A 24,272-nucleotide genomic window follows, 5' to 3' on the forward strand; every position below is an offset into this window, starting at 1 on the left:
TGGGGCCAGGTGGGAGATAAACGCGAGATATTCTACCTTTTTAATATCCACGAAGTCAAAGCCCAGCGTAAGAGCGGAAAAGGGAAAAGGACGGACAACCGTCTCGAAGTCCAAACCAAAGAGCTGTCTTCCGCTTGTCTTTGGCCAGCTCGACAGTGTCCAGGGTGGACCCGACTGTGCTTTCCAGCCTAGGACCCCCTCTTACAGCACAGTCACAGTTTCACAAACCCCAGGAAGGTTCCATGCGGGGAAAGGCTAAGTTTTGCGTTTGCCCGAGGAATTTTGACAGTGATAATATCCCCTTGATGTAAATGGAAGACACCTGAGGGGAGATGAGAGGACAGATGCTCAGTGAAACACGGCCACCTCAGACTTCTCAGATGTTCATTCTGCCCGCTCTAGCCCCTCCTCCTATTTGTTTGTTTGTTTGTTTTTGTTTTTTCGAGACATGGTTTCTCCGTGTTTGCATTGGCTACCTGCCCTGGACTCACTTTGTAAACCAGGCTGGTCCGGAACTCAGAAATCCACCTGCCTCTACCTCCCGAGTGCTGGGATTAAAGGCATCTACCACCACACCCGGCACCCCCTCCTCCATTTTGATTTTATGTTTTCATTGGGGGCAGGGGCGACGTGTGCATGAGTAGACGAAAGGACAATTTAGGAGAATCGGTGCCTTCCCTCTTCTACAGGGTTCCTAGGGCTCCAGTTCAGGGGGTGAGGGTTGAGGGACGGGACAAGTATCTTTACTAATTCAGCCACCTCGCCGGCCTTTTTTATTTTCGAAAAGATTTATTTATTAAGCATACAGTGCTCTGCCTGCACATGCACCTACAGCCCAGCAGAGGGCGCCAGATCTCATTATAGATGGTTGTGAGCCACCATGTGGTTGCTGGGAATTGAACTCAGGACCTCTGGAAGAGCAGCCAGTGCTCTTACCCTCTGAGCCGTCTCTCCAGTCCTCACTGGCCTTTCTTACTTTTTGAGGCAGCCTCACACTGTAGCCTAAGCTGGCCTTGAACTTTAAGCCAAGCCTCCTCCCTCAGCTTTTGTTAGTTGTGGTTGTAGGCATGAGCCTAGTTGTCCGCAGGCTTGTACCCTGACTCCCTGTAAGGGGCCTGGGCATCTCGGTCTCCAGTCTTCAGGTTTACCTCTCCGCCCAAATTCCCAACTCTCGACTGTAACTCCCCACACCAAGTCAGCTCCGCGCGAGTTGGTGGGACCTCCTCCCTCGCATCAGCCCTCTCCTGACCCCACAGCTCGCACCTGCGCTGTAGCAGCTGTTGTAGGCACGGTCGGGGTCAGAGGGCATACTTTGGATGCACCGGAACAGAGTCTCCTGTCTCCCTTGGCTTTCCCGAGATACCACCTGTCCCATGGTGAAAGTCACATCATGAAACAGGACCTGTCAGGGGAGGGAGGAGATACTGAGGACAACCAGGATGGCAAGGCTCAGTCCTGGGAGGCCCGACGGCCCCTGATAGGAGCCAGGCAGTCGGGGGGAAAGGGGGACCAGCGAAACCCTCGTTACATTACAGACAGGGACATAAGAGAGAAGGACAGCCAGGCGGCCTCCATGTCCACAGGTGGGCTCAGGGCTTGTCTGGGGTTACCTGGCTGTATAGGAGATAGATCCCAGCGTTCCAGACCCGGACAAGGTATCCCCGGGCCTCCAGGGCTCTCCCGTGCCTAAGAGCTGGTTGCCACATCACCTCCGTCACATCAGAGTCCACTGGAGGTGAGGATGTGGTGGGTCAGCTTTCCTTACACCCACAGATACGTGAGCTCTTCCTCCTTCTCATTCCCGGTGTTCTCTTGGCCCCCCACCCCCACCCCGCAGTTCCTGATTGCTGCCCCTCCCACAATGTCCTTATTTCAAAAACAGTGCTCAAAAAAAAAAAAAAAAAAAAAAAACCAGTGCTCACCTTTGGAGGTGATGTTAATTGGAACAAGATGCAGAACTGAGTGCTTCTCTGGGGAGAGAAGGAGGGAATAGCAGTGTGGCCTGCCCCGGAGCCTCCCCTCCACCCTCACTGCGGCTCTGGCCAGCATTCCCCATGCTTCTGGCTCACCTCCCAACCCCACTGCACCCCGGGGCTCACTCACTCTTGTGATTCTGGGTGAGTGCTGCTCTTCTTCTCCGGGATTTCTCCCCATCCTCCCAGGCTTCCAGGACATCAGGACTCTGCTCATGAAAGAGGGCCGGAATTTGACTAAGATGTGACAGGCTCAGACATCCTCCGTTCCCAGACCTCCCCAACTCCAGGATTAGCTGGAACTTCTACCTGTCCTAGGTCCCTGGTCTGAGCACTGACTGCCTTTCAGAGTGTTCTTGGGGCCAGGCGTGGTGGCGCACGCCTTTAATCCCAGAACTCACTCATGAGGCAGAGGCAGGTGGATCTCTGTGAGTTTGAGGCCAGCCTGGTCTACAAAGTGAGTTCAGGACAGCCATGGCTACACAGAGAAAGCCTGTCTCAAAAATAAAACCAAAAAAACCAGGGCTGGAGAGATGGCTCAGAGATTAAGAGCACTGGCTGCTCTTCCAGAGGCCCTGAGTTCAATTCCCAGCAACCACATGGTGGCTCATATCTATCTATAAGGAGATCTGGTGCCGTCTTCTGGTGTACAGGCCAGTATGTAGGCAGAACGCTATATATGTTATAAATAAATAAATCTTTAAAAAAACAAAACAAAACCAAAAACCAGAGTGCTTTTGGTACCAAAAAAAAAAAAAAAAATTAACCTTTAACAGTTTATTTTACTGGAATGGCTGTTCCCTTGCAACTTCCAAATCCAGGGCTGCCTCTTGCAGCCACTTGAAATTTTGCAGACTGAGGGGCCCTGAGACAATGCCCCCCCCCCGCCATTCCTCACCTCTGCACTCACATCTCCCTTTACCCACCTGTGCCCGGAGGCTCGGCCACGGAGAGTCTCTCCACCTCTGGGAAGGCCCTCCACTCTGCTGCAGGCGGCTGACCTCCTTCCTCAGGCTTTGGAGCTCTGCTTGTTGGATCAGTAGTGCGGCAGCACAAGTCACGGCCCCCAGAATGGCCCCCCAACTCAGCCAAAGAGCAACTGAAAGGGCTGGCTCTCGTGATGAGCCCCCCATGTTGCCTGGGGATGAGGCTGGCATGAGCTGGGGACCCTGCCAGCAGCTGTGGTCTCAGGAGCGAGGTGGCCAGGAGGTAGGAGGGAGGGGTGGGGATACAGGCAAAGGCACCCAAGGGAAGAGCGTAGTGACGCAAGGGAGAAATAAAAAGGAACTTCAGAATAAAAAAGAGAGAGGAAGAAATCAAGCTGGGGGTACTACCAGTGCCCCTGCTCCCCACGCGCACACATACCCCCGGCCTCAGGGGACTCTGGTGCCAGTTATCCTGGAAGGACAGAGTGGCCCGAGGACACCTAGAAGGAGCGGCCAGCATTCAGGAGCCCGGGGGCGGCCCCTGAGTTGGAGGAGGGAAGGTCAGTTGGTTATGGGGCATGGTGCCAGGAGCAGGGGATGGGTATATGCTGGGCAGCATTGAGTTTTAGAAGGCGAGTGTGGCGGGCATTCTGACTCAGGCATGGGCAAGATCTCTAAGGAGGTCTGTTAGGGGTGACTGGAGATGAGAAGGGGGTTTCGGGGTCAGCAGGGAGAACCAGGGACAAGAAGCTGGCAGGGTGCTGGGGTTAAGGCTGGGCCGGGTGTGTTTGGAACCAGGCCTGCACTACTCCCTGTGCTGAACTTGGCAAGCTGGACTTCCTGTTTCCCAAGAAGAGTTGTTACATAAGGCTCCCTGGACAAAGAGAAAAACGAAAAAGAAAAAAGGTCCCAAGCCCCCCCCCCCCCCCCAGCCACTGCAGCCCTCCTCCCCAGATCCGTGTAGCTAGGAGCCTGGAGTTCTCCCCAGGCTAGCTCCCACCCCATCTCCCAGCCAGGGCCTGTGCCAGCACCTGCTCAACTGTTGGGTGTCCTGAGGCCGCCAAGAGGAAGAAGGGCCCTGCTCCTTCAGGGATTCCCCCTGCAGCAGGAAATCCGCCTGCTAGGGAAATGAGGCTGCTTCTGCAGTACTTTGAGCCGAGGGCCAGGTGTTTTGTTGTCGTTTGTATGTTATGTATGGGTTTTTCTTTTCTTTTCTTTTTGTTCTGGTGCCTTTGTGATTTCTACTTAAAACTGCAGGTTGGAGGCATGCAAGCCCCCTGCTTCCCAGTCCCTTAGTTCCCTCCCCACAACGTTCGGTTAACCCTGAGCCCCAAAGAAGAGAGAAATCATGATTTATTCTCTTTAATATCCACTTAACATTTTGTCACAACAATAATAAAAATAACATCTTTTCAAAATCCACAGGGATCCACGGAGGAGCTCACCCTGGGCTCTCACCCTCGCATTTGACAACCTCTGGCGCAGTCCCAGGCACTTCCGCTTCCTGCCACCAGGTCCAGCGCATCTTGGTGCCTGATGCACAGAGTCAGTAAACACAGTGTCCCGGGAGGTGTGGCCCGGGGCTCTGGGAGCTAGTGAGGTGGACAGTCGGGGTGGGATGGAACGCTAAAGACCAGGAGTACGTCTGTGGAATGGAAGACACGTGACCAAGGGCCGGCTGCCCTTGAAAGAGAGGGCAGGGCTGGGGCAAGGGGCAGGTGGGGGGCTGGGAGGGGCCGTGGTGCTCTGAGAGCTGTTTGGGTAAAGTTTAGAGCAGGACCCCCTCAGTGAACTTGAAAGAGTCCAAAGTAGGTAAGGAAGGGGGCCGCCTTAAGATGAGCCCAGGGGAGGGTCCGGATCCGAAGGGACGATCCTGGCCGAAGCGGCAACAGCCCAGACACCTGGCACAGCCGGAGCTGGGGCCCCGGGGAGCTTGCTGCTGTGGCTGAGAATTCCTCCAGGCAGCGCAGGGCCAGCACACCGTTCACAAGCAAGTCCAGCTTCAGGTAGACCGCCTTCCCCTCGTCAAAGTGCACCTGGGGTAGAAAGGCACGCAAAACCCAGGCCTCGTGCCTTCCCCCAGGAAACCCAGAGTCTCCCAAGCCAAACCCGTCACCCCGCTCGCCACTGCTTTGTCCGTGGAGGCAGGCAGGGCTTACCTGACAGTACAGGTAGTAGAGCCCCGCCCTGACCACTGTGAACTCCCCGATCTGGCGGTCGTAGCGCAGAGGGCTGGAGCTGTTGATTTTGGCCTCTTCCCAGCCGCTCACTGTCCCATCGGCACCTGGACGTGAATGTGTAGGGATAAGTGAGAGTCCCTTTAGAGGAGCCCCGCCACCACCCTCCCCAGGAACCCACCGAGTTTCCATCTGTGTGAAGTCCACCCTACCGAGAAGAGATACCAATGGCCCAGAGTGAGGGAGGAGCCATGCCCTACGGGCCCCACGGTGAGAATTACTTTTGTGTGGCGGGATCTAACAAATGTGACCAGGAAGTTTCAGGGCAAATTGTCACTGGTGATCGCTTCTGGGGAGATTAAGGAGTCCCAGCATTTGGGACACAGACGCAGGCAGGTCGCTGTTGAGTTTGTTTTGAGGGCAGCCTGGTCTACAAAGAAAGTCCAGGACAGCCAAGGCTACACAGAGAAACCCTGTCTTCAAAAACCAAAACCAAAACCAAAAAAAAGAAAAGGTAGTACTTTCTGTACTACTGAAGTAGCTGACGTTGAAGGACTACAAATTGCGTGTGTGTGTGTGTGTGTGTGTGTGTGTGTGTGGTGTGGTGTGTGTGTGTGTGTGGTGTGTGTGTGCGTGTGGTGTGTGTGTGGTGTGTGTGTGTGTGCGTGTGTGTGTGTGGTGTGTGTGTGTGTGTATGGTGTGTGTGTGGTGTGTGTGTGTGTGGTGTGTGTGTGTGTGGTGTGTGTGTGTGTGTGTGTGGTGTGGTGTGTGTGTGTGGTGTGTGTGTGTGTGTGTGTGTGGTGTGTGTGTGTGCGTGTGCGTGTGTGTGTACATTATTTGAGTCAATAAAAAGAAATGACTAGAGCCGGGCACGGTGACGCACACCTTTAATCCCAGCACTCAAGGAGGCAGAGGCAGGCGGATCTCTGTGAGTTCGAGGGCAGCCTGGTCTACAAAGCGAGTCTAGGACAGCCAGGGCTACACAGAGAAACCCTGTCTTGGAAAAAAAAATGACTAACAGGCCACAGAGTCATGGTTTATGAATTGAAAGTTGCTGCTGCTTCTCCTGCCCCCCCCTTCTGCCCCCCCACCCCACCCCAGACAGGGTTTCTCTGTGTAGCCTTGGCTGTCCTGGACTCACTTTGTAGACCAGGCTGGCCTTGAACTCACAGCGATCCACCTGCCTCTGCCTCCTAAGTGCTGGGATTAAAGGCGTGCGCCACCACGCCTGGCTCTTTATTGTTTTATTACTACTTTTTTTGTTTTTGTTTTTGTTTTGTTTTTTGTTTTTTGTTTTTTGTTCTTTTTTTTTTTTGGTTTTTCGAGACAGGGTTTCTCTATGTAGCCTTGGCCATCCTGGACTCGCTTTGTAGACCAGGCTGGCCTCGAACTCACAGCGATCCGCCTGCCTCTGCCTCCCGAGTGCTGGGATTAAAGGCGTGCGCCACCACGCCCGGCTTTTGTTTTTGTTTTTTGAGACAGGGTCTCATGTATCTCAGGCTGGCCTCAGACTCCGCTATGCAGTTGAGGGTAAACTTGGATTCCTCATCCTTTTCCTTGTCCTGCCCACATGCTGGGGTTGTGTGCCACGTTGCCAGCCTTGGCCTTGTGGGGTTGTTAGCTTGTTTTGTTTTTGTGATAGGGTCTCTCTATGGAGTCCTGGCTGCCCTCTATATAGACAGGAGCTGGCCTCTAACTCACAGAGACCAGCCTGCACCTGCCACTGCCTCCTCGCTGCGGGGGTTAAAGGCTTGGAGCCATGGCGTGTGGCATCAACGATTTGCAGTACTAGTCTAGTCACAGGGCATTGAGTTCTGCGTGCAATGACCGCGTGCAATGACCGCGTGCAATGACTGCATGGAGTGTGAGACCTCAGTCATGCTGTCGCCAACACTATACCATGGCGAGGGCCAAGGGCACAGCTCAGTAATGCTGTCACCAACACTATACCATGGCGAGGGCCAACGGCACAGCTCAGTAATGCTGTCACCAACACTATACCATGGCGAGGGCCAACGGCACAGCTCAGTAATGCTGTCACCAACACTATACCATGGCGAGGCAGCTAATCGGCACAGCTCATGGCGAGGGCCAACGGCACAGCTCAGTAATGCTGTCACCAACACTATACCATGGCGAGGGCCAACGGCACAGCTCAGTAATGCTGTCACCAACACTATACCATGGCGAGGTCCGAGGGCACAGCTCAGTGGTAAAACCCTTAGCCAGCATGCCTAGGACTCTAAATGCAGTTCCCACAAAATGAACAAAAAGCCGGGCGGTGGTGGTGCACGCCTTTAATCCCAGCACTTGGGAGGCAGAGGCAGGTGGATCGCTGTGAGTTGGAGGCTAGCCTGGTCTACAGAGTGAGTCTAGGACAGCCAGGGCTCTTACATAGAAAACATAGAAAAACCCTGTCTTGAAAAACCTGGTCTACAAAGCTAGTCTAGGATAGCCAAGACTATACAGAGAAACCCTGCCTTGAAAAACAAAAAACACCAAAAAAAAAAAAAAAAAAAAAAAAGCAAAAGCAAAAACAAACAAATGACAACAACAAAAAAAGGGCTGGAGAAATGGCTCAGTGGTTAAAGGCACCACTGGCGGCTCTGAGAGGGCCAGGGTTCAATTCCCAGCATCCACATGGCAGCTCACAACTGTCTGTGACTCCAGTACCTGGGGATCTCACATCCTTGTATATAGACACATGCAGGCAAAACACCAACGCATATAAAATAAATATAAAAAACCTTTCCACTCTAGCCGCGATGAAATTCTTACAACTTTCAGCCTCATCAGACTTGTGGAAAAGCCTGGCTTTGCATGGCTCCTGGTCATCTCAGCACCATACAATTAGGCTTTGAGGCTACTAAGGCCCACGCTACTCCCAGGGGGAATGCGTCCCTGACTCCACTGTAAAATTGTTTGTCTTCCTGTGCAGTGCCATGTATCTTGGGCCACCTTACTATAATTCTTGTCACCCAGCACTGTAATTACACGATTAAAGACTGTCTGCTGATCCTCTGTAGTGAATCCTTAGGCACGTGAATATGACTCACCGTGGTCTGGCCCCTGGTCCCTGATGGACAGCAGGCTCCTGACACATGTATGCCCCTGGTCCCTGGTGGACAGCAGGCTCCTGACACATGTATGCCCCTGGTCCCTGGTGGACAGCAGGCTCCTGACACATGTATGCCCCTGGTCCCTGGTGGACAGCAGGCTCCTGACACATGTATGCCCCTGGTCCCTGGTGGACAGCAGGCTCCTGACACATGTATGTTGATTCAATGAACTGCCCCAATAAATGATATCTACCAAGATGAGGAGAACTGACTTGGTCTTTCAGAACCAGAAGGGAGCAAGGAGAAGGCGGCACACTGGGTACAGACTGGCTTAGGGCAAGGCTGGCTGCAGCCAGAGGGCACAGTATACTTGGGAGTGTGAATGGTTCTAGGTCACTCACCTCAGCACCACAAACCTTCAAAGGGTGTCCAATGATGACTGGCAACTCCCTTGCCCCTACAAGGGCTGGACTTGGTAGCATCTCTCCTCAGACCTCCTGCTCCCCTGCCCCTAGTTCTCCAGGAGACCTAGCTGTTCTTAGGGCTCCCTCACCTCTCCCCACAAGCCCACAAGCAGCCTTCACGTAGTCCTTTGGCATCTTGACGACAGAAGTGTGTCCTCCCTTGCTTCTAGAAACATTCCTTCCACTTTCTTGGGCACTGGCCTATGGGTAGATGCACGCTGCCCCAACTGTGCCTCTCATGAGGACCGTGTTCAGCACCTAAGCTTGTCCTAGCTGGCTTTGAACCCCACCTCCACCACTCAGGCAAGCTGAACAGCCTCCATGTACCAGGCGGAGGTTCAACCTGTGTCTTCTTGCTGTGGCGATTATGAGGATCTGACCGATTTAAATGCCTAAGCGCTGGTCCCAGTGCCGACCCACAGTTTTGCTGGAAGGACTGAGGCTTTCCTTGGCCAACATCCCTGTTTACCCACCAACCATTTCTCCTCTCTCTCTCTCTCTCTCTCTCTCTCTCTCTCAGTGCCGCTCACGCCTTCTCCTTTCCTGCCCTCAGTCCACACTGCTAAGCACAGTCCTGAAGCCACCCACTCAGGTTACCAAACCCAGAAGTCACATCTCTGTGTTCATCTCATGTGACCTCTCTGCCTCTGCACAGACAGCCACATCCTCCCGCCTGAGATCTCAGGACGCCGCCCTGTCCCCTGCCTGAGGTTCTGCCTTCGCCTCCACTGGCTTCCCCTTCTGCCCAGCTTCATTCTCGGGGCGTTCCTCTCTCATCTCGTGCCTCAGATCACCCTGTTGCTTTAAATAACAACCCCATGACCACTTCTCACCTAGCCTGGGCCAGTCTAACTACCCACTGGTGAAATGCGCTTGACTATTTTCTCCATTTGTTCATTACTAGATATCTCACAGTAAATTAATCAACTTATAACCCAGTTCCCTCGTGGCCAATCAGATCTTAGGAAACGGCATTATCAATTCTCAGATAGTGAAGCAAGGCCGTGAAGGCAAAGGCCCTAAGAAGGCTGAGGCAAGAGAGTCCCTTGACCTCAGGAGTTTCAGAACAGCCTAGAGGGAGTAGCAAGACCCCGGCTCAAACACAGAAAACAACGTATATGCTATTTATTATCCCTCCATTTCTCTTAGTGTTTTCAGCCAAATGTTGAATTTCCAGTTCTTCCCTTCTCTCTACGGCTAATGCCTTCGTCCCCTCCACCCTCACGTCCTGCCTCCAGTCCTTCACTGTGGGAGGATGTTCCAAGTGAGGGAACAGTACGTACAAAGTCCAGAGGGGGCACACTAGGGCACAGGGGTGTCAGCCCTGTGAGTGAGCAAGAGCCAGGAAGTGAGGTGGAGGGCACCACATAGAGAGACTGGCCGCTAAGCAGAGAAGCAACGGGACAGGACGGCTTTAGGCTTTAGCTGGAGAACAGAGGTCAACAAAGTGGGCAGGTGATGAGGTTGAGGATGGGGAAAGGGGCGGAGCTGAGTCTGCTGGGGTTCTCAGGTCATGGTGTCAATGTAGGGAACAGAGATGGGCAGAGGCTAGAAACATTTGGAGAAGCAATGGTTCCACTGGAGGAAAAGAGATGGAACAGAGAGAGACAGACAGACAGACAAACAGACAGAGGAGGGACCACAGGTTCTTCTTAGAAAAGCCTGAGGGTAGGAGGAAAAAGCTGGGGCCACTGGTTTGGGGAGGGGCTAGCCAGGGTTCTGGAGAGGGGTGGGTGGTCTTCCTTGAATCCCATGGCAGGGTCACGGAGAACTTAGAGAGGACTTCCATAAACTGATTTCTGGGGCTCCTAGCCTGGATACAGGGAGGAAGACGCCCTTTTCCAGGGTGGGGGATGACACTGTGATGGGCCAAGGGAAAGCTCAGCATTGAGGATCGGGACTCACCTGCCTGTGCCCCATCCTGTCCTGGCCGTGGATGAACTGCAGGACATAGAAGAGGGCTGTTGAGACTTCCCCCTTCCCCTGCCACCACTCCTCCCTTCACACTGAGCCATCTTCCTGCACACTGGGCCACTTACCTTCATAATGGGCTGCAATAGCTCGGCGAGCACGTGGTTTCCGGCCTTTAGGAGCTAAGAATAAAGCAAAGGTTTCTTAGCAATCAGCAGAGAGCCTGCTCTGGGGACCCAGGAGCTAGCCCCCAGCCTCTCACCCTGCAGAGGCCCCTAGCAGTCTTGGTGTTATCCAACTCCTGGCCATCCTACCTCCAGGTTAGCCTTCCTTCATAACAGTGACAACATAATTTATCATCCAAATTGGGATGCTTCTGAGAGCAAAAGGTAGCTATTCATTAAAAATCACATCGGGCTAGGAGAGCAGCTTAGTGCAGAGTGTTTGCCTAACACACACAAGCTTAGCTCTACCACCCATCCAGACACACACACACACACACACACCACCAGGGCCATTTCTTTTTTTTGTTTTTGTTTTTGTTTTTGTTTTTGTTTTTTCGAGACAGGGTCTCTCTGTGTAGCCTTGGCCATCCTGGACTCACTTTGTAGACCAGGCTGGCCTCGAAACTCACAGCGATCCTCCTGCCTCTGCCTCCGAGTGCTGGGATTTAAAGGCGTGCGCCACCACGCCCGGCTCTTTTTTTTCTTGTTTTTTTTTTTTCACCAGGGCCATTTCATCCATCCAACCTTGGATATATAGTAATGAGCCATTGGCTCATAGACGCCTTTGTGTAAGAAGCCCAGACCCCTGGGTGTGGTGGCACAAGCCTTTAGTCTCAGCCCTCAGGAGGCAGAGGCAGGCAGATCACTGTGAGTTCGAGGCCAGCCTGGTCTACAAAGCGAGTCCAGGACAGCCAGGGCTACACAGAGAAACCCTGCCTTGAAAAACTAAAAAAAGAAGCAGCCCAGGCCTCAGCCTTCCCACCTTGTCCTTAGGCGGGCTCTAGGAGTCTAACTCCCCGGCATCTGTGGTCCACAGGGAGCAGCTCCATGTGGCAAAAGGCAGCGCTACAATTCCTAGATCCCAGACTGCTTAGCTGTGTGACTCTGTGTCTCCTTTATGCTGCCTGCCTCAGTTTCTCTATGAAAATAACAGTTTTGCTCTGCCGACTTCGTAAGACTGTGTAGTGGAACAGTGACGCAGCCTGTGCTGTCGCTCCCGTAGGAAGAGGGACGAATGCTCACCACTTCTTCGAGGCCGGACTAGTCGGTCCAAGAAAGGCACCACATCCTGGCTTCCCTCTGTCTGGGGATTCAGTTCCTAGGGGAATTAAGGGCAGGGCTCAAACAGAACCTTCCAGAGAGAAACAGCCACAGGGCCTGTCAGAACAACCAGCAGCCAGAAACAGACACAAACCCTAAGGGTCGGCCAAACCTGGGAGTGAGGCTGGATTTCTTTGGGGAGACCAGACAGACTTGAATGCCCCAGTCAACAGCCCATACCCTACTGACATACACACACACACACACACACACACACACACACACACACACACGGAGGTGGGGCAGACAGCATGTGTGCCTAGGTGATACGTATTCATGCAGCCTGCCTCTGGTGTCAGGCTCAGATCTGTCAGTCTCACAGCCAATCAGCACTGCCCACTCCTGCAGCACAACTCTTACCTTGTGCTAAGAAGTTACCTCCTTACACCCAGATCACCCTCTCTCACACCCCGACACACCCACGTGGGACTCGCCACACTCACTCGAGAGTCGTCACGCACACACAGCTGAAGGCACACACCTCACACACACAACTGCCACAGCCAGCCAAAGCCTCGGCTCCACACATTTTCCCTGGCTGGCATCCTGCACGCAGCATCCTCGCCTACTCACAGGGGGCTCCCAGTGGTCCTCTGCTGTCAGCTCCTCCTGAGAAGGCTCCTGCTGGGAAGGAGGCAGCGTCACCCTGCCCTCCTCCTGACATCTCATCCTCCACCCCTGCTCAGCTCCCCTGACCCTCTGCCCACTCGGCCCCCAACTGCTTCTCTGCACTTTCTACTCCTAATACGCCCAGAAAGGGTACGCTGAGGGCCTCACCTGGGCAGACAGCGTCGCCCAGCTTCCCAGGCTCACTACGACCAGCAGGAGGCCAAGGCAGGCTAGCGCCAGGCCCAGGCTCAGCACCAGCGGGGCCAGCAGGGCGGTGCCCGGCTCCCCCCGGCGCCCCCTCCGCCTCTGGCTCCGACGGGCAGCCATGGGGGCGGGGGGCTGTGCCTGCCTCACCGCCCCCCCATCCCGGGACCCGAGGGATGGGGAGGGGGAGCTGGTGGGCGGATCGGACCAGGGGAGAGGGAGGGGCCAGGGAAGCAGGCCGGAGGGGGGCGGAGGAGGACAGGAAAGCCGGACACTGTTTGTGCGATTAAAAACTCCAGCCTCCCCGGAGTGCAGTGCAAGAAGTGAGATGCGTCCAGCGCCCAGGCGTGTGCGAGCAAGCAACCGCAGTGCCACCACAGACACAGGCCTCCGAGAATCAGTAAAAGCAGAAGTGGAGAGGCATCCACCCAGGCCACTGTGCCAGCGATGGATGGGTATGGGGGCTCTGGCCCCAGGAACCCAGCACCGCCCCGGTGTGCTGGGCCCTCCCACAGCAGTAATTAATCAAGAAAATGCCCCAAATGATTTGCTACAGGCCGAATGGAGGCATTTTGTGGGTTGAAATGCCCTCATTCCAGATGACTCTAACTTGTTTCAAGGGGACAAACCTAGCCACCTCTTTCCCAGCATAGGTCACTAAAAAGGAGATTTTTCAGATCAAATGTTTTATGGTTTTGGCTTTTTTTTTTTTTTTTTTTTTTGGTTTTTGAGACAGGGTTTCTCTGTGTAGTCTGGCTGTCCTGGACTCGATTGTAGACAGGCTGGCCTCGAACTCACAGCGATCCGCCTGCCTCTGCCTCCCGAGTGCTGGGATTAAAGGCGTGCGCCACCACGCCCGGCTGGTTTTGGCTTTTTTGAGGCTGTCCTGAACTCTCTTTGTGAACCTGGCTGGACTCACCAAGATCCGCCTGCCTCTGCCTCCTGAGTGCTGGGATTAAAGGTGTGCGTGCGCTACCGCTGCCCCGGCAACAGAAGATAGGTATTTTTTTAAAAAGATAGTTTAGGGCTGGAGAGATGGCTCAGTAGTTAAGAGCACTGGCTGCTTTTCCGGAGGATCCGAGTTCAAGTCCCAGCACCCACATGGCGGCTCACTACTGTGTAATCCAAGGGATCTGACGCCCTCACACAGACAAATATACAAGCAGAACACCAATGCACATATAATAAATAAATCATTTAAAGCCAGCCTTTAATCCCAGCACTCAGGAGGCAGAGGCAGGCGGAGCAATATGAGTTCGAGGCCAGCCTGGTCTACAAAGCGAGTCCAGGACAGTCAAAGCTGTACAGAGAAAGCCTGTCTCAAAAAACCAAAAATAAGTAAACAAACAAATCAGTTTCGAAAAAGGTAGCTTGTAAAATTGTGCGTGTCTTGTATATTTGTGAGTATGGGTGGGTACATGTGTACGTGGAGGGCAAAGCTTTCTTCCTCAGCAGCTGTACAGCTTATTTTCTGGGAGACGGTCTCTCACTGAACGTGGTGGTCATCCATTCGGCCAGACCAGCTGGAGGACAAGCTTCGGGGATCCGTCTGTTTTCATGGCCCTCCGTCCAGAGCTAGGTCGTGGGTATGCACTGCCCGCCTGGCTTTAACGTGGTTCTGACGTGACTCTGGCAGGTGCTTCCTGCATGAGTGACAGTCGCTGTACTGTCTGAGCCGTCATCTAAGCCTCGGCTTGAAGAACACTTGAAGGAAGTATGATGTCTCCTCCGTCTGCTGCTGCTGCAGTCACACACTGCCGGAGTCGGCACGGCTTGCGGAGTTTGCTTTGACTCAGTGTTCTGGTCCAAGGTCGAAGGGCCACACTGGGTGGCCTTCCTGTTACCAAAGTCCTAAGCAGTGCAGGACATCACGTGGTGAGAGATACGGCTCATGAGGGTGGCCAAACTGGCTTTATAGCCAGCCCATTCTGCTTACTAATGCATTGATTGCACGGATGGATTGATTAACCACTATTGCAGGCCCTAGCCACCTCTCCACCAGGCTCTGTCCCACCTCCTGCTATCTCCTAATGAGGATTAAATTCCAACGTGAGTCTCAGAGGGACAAACCATATAAGGCCATAGGAGATGACATAAGAAGAGTGTAAAAAAGAAAAAAAGGCTGGGCGGTGGGTGGCGCACGCCTTTAATCCCAGCACTCGGGAGGCAGAGGCAGGCGGATCGCTGTGAGTTCCAGGCCAGCCTGGTCTACAAAGTGAGTCCAGGACGGCCAATACACAAACCCTGTCTCAAATAAATAAATAAATAAATAAATTCCCTCTGATCAGGTATCAATTTAAAAAAATTAACGTTTACCATATTCTCGTTGGAATGGCATGCAAGGTTGACCACATGCAGAGTTATGGTCTGGATATAAGTTGTTTCTCAAAGGTACCCAAGGTGTCCAGAGGTTAGGCTTCTGAGAAGTGGTAGGATCTTGTGGGCTTTGCTGTCATCGGTGGATGATTGATGGATTCAAACTTTACTGCTGCTTTCTTTTTTCTTTTCTTCTTCCTCTTCTTCTTCTTCTTCTTTTTTTTTTTTTTTTTTGTGTTTACTTTTTCAAGACAGGGTTTCTCTGTGTAGCCTTGGCTGTCCTGGACTCACTTTGTAGACCAGGCTGGCCTCAGACTCACAGAGATCCACCTGCCTCTGCCTCCCGAGTGCTGGGATTAAAGGCGTGCGCCACCACTGCCTAGCTTTTTTCTTTTAGTTTTGTGTGTTTGGGTGTGTCTGCCTGCATGTGTGTCTGTGTACCACATACATGCAGTGCCTATGGATGCCAGAAGAGGGCGCCAAACTGCCACCATTTGGGTTCAGGGACCTGACTGGTTCAGTTAAGAAGGTGCTCTTTTTTTTTTAATTTTTATTAATTTGTTCATATTACATCTCAATTGTTTAGCCCATCCCTTGTATCTCCCATTCCTCCCTCCCTCCCGCTTCCCCCTACTCCCCTCCCCTATGTCTGTGACTGAGGGGGACCTCCTTCCCCTGTATATGCTCATAGGGTATCAAGTCTCTTCTTGGTGACTTGTTATCCTTCCTCTGAGTGCCACCAGGCCTCCCCATCAAGGGGACATGGTCAAAATTGGGGCACCAGAGTTTGTATGAAAGTCAGACCTCACTCTCCACTCAACGATGGAGAATGTCCTGTCCATTGGCTAGGTCTGGGTCGGGGTTCAAAGTTTACCTCCTATATTTTCCTTGGCTGGTGCCATAGTTTGAGCAGGACCCCAGGAACCAGATCTGCCCATCATAATGTTCTTCTTGTAGGTTTCCAGGACCCTCTGGATCCTTCTATTTCCCCAATCCCAGCACTTGGGAGGCAGAGGCAGGTGAATCACTGTGGGTTCGAGGCCAGCCTGGTCTACAAAGCGAGTCCAGGATAGTCAAGGCTACACAGAGAAAACCCTGTCTCAAAAAAAAAAAAGCCAAAACAAACAAACAAACAAAAACCAACTCAAACTGCTGAGTGATCTCTGCAGCCCCATTGAAACTTGGAAAAGGCTGTGAGAAAGTAACTGCCCTGCGGAAGACGGGCCCTGTTGGAGCAAGTAGATCACTGAGATTGTGCCTCAACTTCTTTTTGAATATTTTTGTTTTTCTTTTGTTTTGTTGTTTTTGGGTGTTTTGTTTTGTTAATTTTTTAATTTTTAAATTTTTTTTTGAGACAGGGTCTCTCTGTGTAGCCTTGGCTGTCCTGGACTTGATTTGTAGACCAGGATGGCTTTGAACTCACAGCGATCCGTCTGCCTCTGCTTCCCTAGTGCTGGGATTAAAGGCGAGCACCACCACGCCCGGCTGTTTTTGGTTTTTTTGAGACAGGTGTATCTGTGTAACAGCTCCCACTGTCCTGGAACTCATCTGTAGACCAGGCTGGCCTTGAACTCATGGAGATCCACCTGCCTCTGCCTCCCAAGTGCTGAGATTAAAGGCCTGCACCACCACGCCCAGCTTTTTTTTTTTTTAAGAATATGTTTATTTTTATTTTATGTGCGTTGGTGTTTTGCCTGCATATATGTATGTATGAAGGTGTCCGATCTTGGAGTCACAGACAGTTGTGAGCTGCCGTGTGGTTGCTGGGAATTGAACCTGGGTACTCTGGGAGAGCAGTCAGTGCTCCTAAGGACCCTGAGCCATCTCTCCAGCCCTGTGCCTCCACTTCTATAGGCCCCTTTCCTGCTTCCTGTCCCAGATGAGAGAAGCAACTCTACTCTGCCCCGGGTCCCCCACCATACTGTTCTTCCTCTTCCTCGGCAAGGGACAGCATCAAGTGAACATGGACACCGACCTTGGAAACCTGAGTTCAAATAAATCTCTCTCCTCCTCCTCCTGTTTTCTGTAGCAACAATGAACCGTCTAACCAACACAAAGAAGAAAGGCTAGCCCACTGTTAGCAAGAGCTAACTAAGCCCTTGTTAACGTGTCGGGATATGCAAGCCTGTCTATAGGGTTGTAACCTTCAGACAGTCAGGTCCAAAGGCAACCCCAATTCCCAGAGCCCCAACGGCAGTCCCGACATCCAGAAGTGAGCTTGACCTGGACAAGAAAACGACTCCCGGAAAGTCAGCATTTCTCAGGCAGTTGTGAAACAGGTTCCCCTCTACCAAAAAACGCCATTTCCGCCGGGCGTGGTGGCGCACGCCTTTAATCCCAGCACTCGGGAGGCAGAGGCAGGCGGATCGCTGTGAGTTCGAGGCCAGCTCTGGTCTACAAAGTGAGTCCAGGATGGCCAAGGCTACACAGAGAGACCCTGTCCTCGAAAAACCAAAAAAAAAAAAAAAAAAAAAACGCCATTTCCCTTAGGTCAGGCGGAAGGGACACATGGCCACCTGGGGCGCCCATCAGGGTGCCAAAGCTTCTGCGGGTATCAGGAGCATCTGCTACGCATTGCAAAGTCCGCTAGCATTCTAGCCCTCCTCCCCTCCTCCTCTACCACAAACTCCCTCCAGCTCGAAGGCTTCCCTGCCCCCAGCGGCTCATCCTCCTTGTAACCCCCGCTGTGCTCGTCGTGCTCCCTGTTCGCAGTGCTCCTGCTCCTCTCACTGGTTCTCGGTTCTCCATCCGTGTTATTCATTCTCCCCTCTCTCGCAGATGGTCCTGCGCGTGCGCAGTCTGCTGGTCGTGGTCAGTCTACTTTCTCCCTCGCCTCTGGCTGTTACTTTCTCATATCTACAATAGAAACCTTCCCCTTAACCGTACCGCGGAGCGGCCATGTTGTTACGTTTATACACAGACTCATCCTTAGAAAAAAACCAGAGGCTTGGGGGTCAGTGCAGCAAATGCTCACACTTGAGTGCTGCGTGTGAAGCTGAGTACTGTGTTGGGGGGGGAGGGGCTATAAGCCAGACACTCGCGCCAGGTCCCAGTGACAAGGAGGCAAAACAATAGACGTTACTTCTGGAACCAAGGGATTAGTATAAGCAGGGCATGATGGTCCACACCTGTGATCCTAACCGTTGCCAAACAGATGTTTTGAGACTAGGTGGGCTGCATAGAGAGACCTCGTCTCAAACAAACAGAGCACACCCTCTCAAAAAAAAAAAAAAAAATCACCATTTCATGTGCAGAGTATAATAGGTCAGTGGTAGAGAACTCGTCTGACTATGTAAAGTCCCTAGGTTCAATGCCTGAGCCTGCTGTGGGCCGACAAAAAGAGGGAAATTATTGCAAATATCATCTTCGCTGGGAAGAGGAGAAGAAGAGAGTCCGGCTCACACCCCCGGCGACATTTTATACTTCAGTCACACGAACACCAGCAAAGCACAGAGCTGGGGTTTTTTGTTTTGGTTTTGGTTTTGGTTTGTTTTTTGAGACAGGGTTTCTCCATGTAGTCTCTTGGACTCACTTTGTAGACCAGGCTGGCCTCGAACGCACAGAGACCCACTTGCCTCTGCCTCCCGAGTGCTGGGATTAAAGGCGTGCGCCACCACGCCCCGCAGAGCTGGTTTTTTAAAACCCAGAAGTGTGAAGGATTTCTGAAATAATGCCTAGCAAAGGCAAAAGCTGTTGGAGGGGCTGCCTGGAGGTGCAGGGGTGGGGCAGGATGGTAGGGCAAGGCTCTGACATCTCCCATCACAGCCTCGCCTTCTGCACTTTAATTCTGGAAAAGGGAAACCTTCCACAGCTGGGAGAGGGAGTCTTCCCCCACCTCCCCCACCCCCCCACCAGGCCTTCCAGTCACACCTGCTAATGGAAAAACACAAGGATTGGACCCTCGGAGGCAGCAGATCATCTGCAGAGCCCATAACTTTGCCTTGAAAAATTAATTTAATACACTTAACCTTTTTGTTCTTGGTTTGCCGCCAGAGCTAAAATTGACTGCATTCCTTTAGGGCTGACGGGAATGACTTGGAAAAGTAGGAAAAGAACTGGGGAGGAGGGGAGGGCTGCCAGTTTGACTTTCTTCCTCCTTCGCTTTCCTTGTTTTCTAAATTTTCTACCCCGACACTGAAGGAAGCAGACCTGTGTACCTTCCTATCTTTTGTGCCCTAGGCCTTGTTTAATCACTAGTCCTTACATTCGGAGACAGAATTTCTTTTTTTTTTTTTTTTTTTTTTTTTTTTTTTTTTTTTTTTTTTTGGTTTTTCGAGACAGGGTTTCTCTGTGTAGCCTTGGCTGTCCTGGACTCACTTTGTAGACCAGGCTGGCCTCGAACTCACGGTGATCCACCTGCCTCTGCCTCCCGAGTGCTGGGATTAAAGGCGTGCGCCACCACGCCCGGCTTCGGAGACAGAATTTCATGTCACCCCCTCATGCATCTTACATTGTGATGTCACCTCACTGACATTGTACTCCCGGGGATCAGCTAGGGTTTGTGACAGGAACACATGCGCTTCCTGGGGCTAGCAGCGACTAATGAATGCTAAATACTAGTCACAGCCTGTGGGTGGACAATAAGGATCCTAGCAGCTTGCTAAAAGTGACGAGGTGGAGGGACTCTCAGTGCTAAAGCCAGGACAGTCTGCAGTGAGTGGGTGCAGGCTCAACGGAGGCCCACACTGCCACTTGCTTTTGGTCCAAATGTGTAACCCTCACCTGTTCAGTTAATGAAACAACTCAACGCCCCCTGCTGCATACCTCCTCTCCTCAGGCCTGTAAGTCACATCTAAGTGTCACCACCATCATCTGTGATGAGTCCCTAAACCCTTTGCACCCCTGATCTTAGGATTCTCCTATAAGTTTCTTTCCCTGACTTTTGTGCCAAGGCCATTTCCTGTTGTCAATAGCACCTGGGGCGTGGTGTCTCACGCTTGTAATCTCAGTACTCAGGAAGCAGAGGCAGGTGGATCTCTGTGAGTTCGAGGCCAGCCTGGTCTACAAAGTGAGTCCAGGGCAGCCAGGGCTACACAGAGAAACCCTGTCTTGAAAACCCCAAAAAGAAAAAAGAAAGCTCCTGTTGCCAACTGCAGCACCACAGACTGAGTTCCAGGAGGAGGTCGGTTCTGTCTCATGGTATGGAGCTGCAAGCTTGAGGGGTCACATCTGGTGAGCTCCTTCCTTCTAGCTGCCCTACTATCCACAGTGTAAATGTGGCAAGAGCCAGGGAGTGTCAATGCATACGCACGCATGCACGTGGGGACTGACAGCCAGCCCTCACCTGATGGCACTGCTCCCGCCCAGTCAGTGAGCTTCCCCAGAGTGTGCAGGCCTGTGCGATAATTAATGCATACCTCCCCTGTGGTGGCTAAAGAAAATAAGGGGCCAGGCAGCCCTTAAGGGCCCTTGACCTTTGCTCTGGAATGCCTGTGGGAGCCCAGTGACCTGCAGGCGAGGTAAGAAGATGATAATGGTGGGCCTGTTGTGAGGGTTTAGCCAGTTGCCTTTTATTTTGTAAACTCTCTTAGCCCCGTGTGGCCTTTTTATTACTCTATAACAGGAAAGAGAAACTGAGGGGCGCGGGAGATGATGCCGCAGGTAACCGTGATGTATACTTTGGCACCCGCCTTTACACACCCTTCCTCTCTTCCTGTGGCACAGCGTGCTGTTTGGTTCTGAGGCTCCTGTCCTGTTAGCAGTAAGAATAGATTCATTTACTCTCACGGCTTTGGTCTTCCCCAGTGGATCTGAACACCACAACATGTGTGTGAGTGCACATGGCCGCCTCTGGTCTCCCTTTTTTTTTTTTTTTTTTTTTTTTTTTTTTTTTTTTTGAGACAGGGTTTCTCTGTGTGGCCTTGGCCATCCTGGACTCACTTTGTAGACCAAGCTGGCCTCGAACTCACAGCGATCCACCTGCCTCTGCCTCCCGAGTGCTAGGATTGAAGGCGTGCGCCACCACGCCCGGCTTTTTGTTTTTGTTTTTTTCCAGACCAGTTTTTCTCTTAAACAGTCCTGGCTATCCTGCACTCACTCAGTAGACCAGGCTGGCCTCGAACTCACAGAGATCCTCCTGCCTCTGCCTCCCAAGTGCTGGGATTAAAGGTGTATTCACCACCCCCTGGCTCCCTTTCACTTAAAAAAAAAAATCTGTTTAATGTTAGTGTGTGTGTGTGTGTGTGTGCATGTGTGTGTGTGTGTGCGCACATCATGAATATGTGCGTGTTATGAATGTGTGCACTGCCACAACGAAGCCAGAAGGGGGTGTTGGAGCTCCTAGAGCTGTGGTTCTCAACCTGTGGGTTGAATCGCCTAAGACCATTGGAAAACAGATATATATTTACATTACCACTCATAGCAGTAGCAAAATTCCAGCTATGAAATAGCAGCAAAAATAATTTTATGGGGGTTCAGAGGTTGAGAGCACTGACTGTTCCTCCAGAGGTCCTGAGTTCAATTCCCAGCAACCACATGGTGGCTCACAACCATCTGTAATGAGATCTGGCGCCCTCTTGTGGCCTGTAGGTGTATGTGCAAGCAGAACACTGTATACATAATAATAAATAAATAAAATCTTTAAAACTTTTTTTTTATGGAACCAGGAACGGTGGCACATGCCTTTAATCCCAGCACTCGAGAGGCAGAGGCAGGCGGATAGGCCAGCCTGGTCTACAGAGTGAATCCAGGACAGCCAGGGCTACACAGAGAAACCCTGTTTCGAAAAACAAAACAAAACTAATGATGAAGATGAAGATGATGATGATTTTATGGTTGGGGTCACCACAACATGAGGACCTGTATTAAGGGGTGGCAGCGTTAGGAAGGTTGATACCCCTAGCTGTCCCTAATATAGCAGCAATTGTCCTTTCCAATTCAGGATCATTCGTTTCATTGTCATTGTCTTCAAGCGGCCTTTTCTTTTCCTTTTTTTTTGGTTTTTTTTTTTTTTTTTGGTTTTCCGAGACAGGGTTTCTCTGTGTAGCCTTGGCCATCCTGGACTCACTCTGTAGACCAGGCTGGCCTCGAACTCACAGCGATCCGCCTGCCTCTGCCTCCCGAGTGCTGGGATTAAAGGCGTGGGCCACCGCGCCCGGCTTTTCAAGTGGCCTTTTCATTTGTTTGTTTCCTTCGTTTATTTTTAGCACACTGTAAAGAGAGTAACGGGCATGGCCAGCGGAGCTAGAACACGCAGCCTGCCAGCGGCTTTAACGCAGAGAGACTTCCTGGCCTTTCTTTATCTTTCATGACGTTGATAATTTGGCGTATGAACCTGCTGTCTTCCCAGGCGGGTTTTCTCATGGTTAAACGCAGGGGATGCTGTGTGAGGAGAAACACGGTGGACACTGGACCACTGCTGTTTCCTGTCTGTCTGTCGGGAGGGGCAAGGGTCCACTCTTTCCATATTGCCCTGTGAAGCAGCATCACCCGGCAAAGGTGGTGTCTTCCCCGCTAAAGTCGCCTTTGCCTCTCTGTAAGTAAGCAGTTTTGTGGAAGAACATCAACTTTCACTCAAAGGCCTTTCAGTTTGATTTTTTTTTTTTTATTTTGTTTTGGTTTTGTTATTGGTTTTTGTTTTTTGAGACAGGGTCTCTCTGTGTAGCCCTGGCTGTCCTGGAACTCCCTTTGTATACCAGGCTGGCCTCGAACTCACATCAGTGCACCTATGTCTGCCTCCCGAGTGCTGGGATTACAGGCGTGCGCGTCTTGCCTGAGTAGCTGTTGGCTTCGTGACTAGCCTCTGGTTACTGCTGACAAGGTGCTGCAGGCTCCCATTTGCTCTGTGGACTTGAGTGTAGTCATAGACTCATCACTTCTATGTATTCTAGAATGTATTTTGATCTATGAAGTCATTATCCATTTTAATACTTAAATTGTTCCAGTTTGTTCGCTGCTTTCTCTTCACTTCATTTTGTTTGTTAATCAAGGTTCTATCTCAGCCTCCCAAATGCTCGGATCATAGGCATTCACCACAAAGCCTGGCTTCCCTTCAGCCTCCCTCCTTCCTTCCCTCCCTCCCTCCATCCTTCCTTCCCTCCCTAACTCCCTTCTCTACCCCATTCAGGACCCATCTCTCTGAGGAACTCTGCTTCTTTTTATCAAAAAAGGTTTTTAAAAACTAAGATCTGCCAGGCAGTGGTGGCGCATACCTTTAATCCCAGCACTCAGGAGGCAAAGGCAGGCGGATCTCTGTGAGTTCAAGGCCAGCCTGGTCTACAAAGTGAGTCCAGGACAGCCAGGACTACACAGAGAAACCCTGTCTCTAAAAAACAAAAACAAAAGAAAAAAAAAAAAAAACCTAAGATCTAAGTTGGGCCCAGCACTCGACCGGAAGAGGCAGGTGGATCGCTGTGAGTTAGAGGCCAGTCTGGTCTACAAAGCAATCCAGGGCAGTCAAGGCTACACAGAGAACCCCTGTCTCAAAAAATACCAAAAAATAAAAAATAAAAAATAAAAATAAGTAAAATAGGGGCTGGAGAGGTGGCTCAGCAGTTAAGAGCACTGTCTGCTCTTCCAAAGGTCCTGAGTTCAATTCCCAGCAACCACATGGTGGCTCACAACCATCCTAAGTGAGATCTAGTGCCCTCTTCTGGCATACAGGCACAGATACAGGCAGAATACTGTATAAATAATACATAATAAATAAAATAATTAAAAAAAAAATAAGGAGCCAGGCATGGTGGCCCACCCCTTTAATCCCAGCACTCCGGAGGCAGAGGCAGGCAGATCGCTGTGAGTTCGAGGCCAGCCTAGTCTACAAAGTGAGTCCAGGATGGCCAAGGCTACACAGAGAAACCCTGTCTCGAAAAACCAAAAAAAAAAAAAAAAAAAAAAAAAAATAAGTAAAATAAAAAAGATCTAAACACTGGCATGAGTGAGTGTGCCTGGGTGAGTGTGCCTGGGTATGTGTGCTTGGGTGTGTATACCTGGGTATGTGTGCCTGAGTGTGTATGCCTGGGTGTGTATGCCTGGGTGAGTGTGCCTGGGTATGTGTACCTGGGGTATGTGTGTCTGGGTGTGTATGCCTGGGTGAGTGTGCCTGGGTGTGTGTGCCTGGGTATTTGTGCCTGGGTGAGTGTGCCTGAGTAAGTGTGCCTGGGTGAGTGTGCCTGGGTATGTGTGCCTGGGTGTGTATGCCTGGGTATGTGTGCCTGGGTGTGTGTGCCTGGGTGTGTATGCCTGGGTGTGTGTGCCTGGGTGTGTGTGCCTGGGTGTGTATGCCTGGGTGAGTGTGTCTGGGTGTGTGTGCCTGGGTATGTGTGCATGGGTGTGTATGCCTGGGTATGTGTGCCTGGGTGAGTGTGCCT

The 24,272-nt window shown here is 51.8% G+C and overlaps 2 protein-coding genes across 4 annotated transcripts; both read right to left on the minus strand.

The window, feature by feature from the left end:
• Window positions 1–98: 98 nt before the first annotated feature.
• Window positions 99–3,796, minus strand: Tnfsf13 (TNF superfamily member 13). Of its 2 annotated transcripts, XM_051167494.1 has the most exons (6): window positions 2,900–3,795; window positions 2,104–2,182; window positions 1,923–1,970; window positions 1,611–1,729; window positions 1,264–1,402; window positions 99–322 (listed from the first exon to the last, which is right to left on the minus strand). In XM_051167494.1, the coding sequence occupies exons 1-6, from the start codon at window positions 3,128–3,130 to the stop codon at window positions 213–215; spliced, it is 726 nt and encodes a 241-aa protein (XP_051023451.1). In that variant the 5' UTR covers window positions 3,131–3,795; the 3' UTR covers window positions 99–212. The 2 variants fall into 2 exon arrangements, with proteins under 2 accessions (XP_051023451.1, XP_051023452.1); XM_051167495.1 differs by lacking the exon at window positions 1,923–1,970 and having other exon boundaries at window positions 2,900–3,796.
• Window positions 3,797–4,524: 728 nt separating this feature from the next.
• Window positions 4,525–12,916, minus strand: Tnfsf12 (TNF superfamily member 12). Of its 2 annotated transcripts, none has more exons than XM_051167470.1 (7): window positions 12,613–12,916; window positions 12,409–12,459; window positions 11,758–11,833; window positions 10,639–10,692; window positions 10,505–10,540; window positions 5,059–5,183; window positions 4,525–4,935 (listed from the first exon to the last, which is right to left on the minus strand). In XM_051167470.1, exons 1-7 carry the CDS (start codon window positions 12,769–12,771, stop codon window positions 4,684–4,686), a joined length of 753 nt encoding a protein of 250 aa, XP_051023427.1. In that variant the 5' UTR covers window positions 12,772–12,916; the 3' UTR covers window positions 4,525–4,683. The 2 variants fall into 2 exon arrangements, with proteins under 2 accessions (XP_051023427.1, XP_051023428.1); XM_051167471.1 differs by having other exon boundaries at window positions 12,409–12,456; window positions 12,613–12,912.
• Between the last annotated feature and the right edge of the window lie 11,356 nt (window positions 12,917–24,272).

The sequence above is a fragment of the Acomys russatus genome, chromosome 25 (assembly GCF_903995435.1).
Source record: "Acomys russatus chromosome 25, mAcoRus1.1, whole genome shotgun sequence".
Taxonomy (NCBI): Eukaryota; Metazoa; Chordata; class Mammalia; order Rodentia; family Muridae; genus Acomys; species Acomys russatus.

Excerpts from the sequence above, each read along its gene's own strand:
- Tnfsf12 (XM_051167470.1), bottom strand. The coding sequence starts at position 12,771 with ATGGCTGCCCGTCGGAGCCAGAGGCGGAGGGGGCGCCGGGGGGAGCCG. Across the intron at positions 10,693-11,757 it reads AGTCCGGCCTCGAAGAAGTG|CTCCTAAAGGCCGGAAACCA; the intron begins GTGAGCATTCGT and ends CTTTATTCTTAG. Across the intron at positions 10,541-10,638 it reads TATTGCAGCCCATTATGAAG|TTCATCCACGGCCAGGACAG; the intron begins GTAAGTGGCCCA and ends TATGTCCTGCAG.
- Tnfsf13 (XM_051167494.1), bottom strand. The coding sequence starts at position 3,130 with ATGCCAGCCTCATCCCCAGGCAACATGGGGGGCTCATCACGAGAGCCA. Across the intron at positions 1,971-2,103 it reads ACTCACCCAGAATCACAAGA|AGAAGCACTCAGTTCTGCAT; the intron begins GTGAGTGAGCCC and ends TTCTCTCCCCAG. Across the intron at positions 1,403-1,610 it reads TCTATCTCCTATACAGCCAG|GTCCTGTTTCATGATGTGAC; the intron begins GTAACCCCAGAC and ends CTCCCCTGACAG.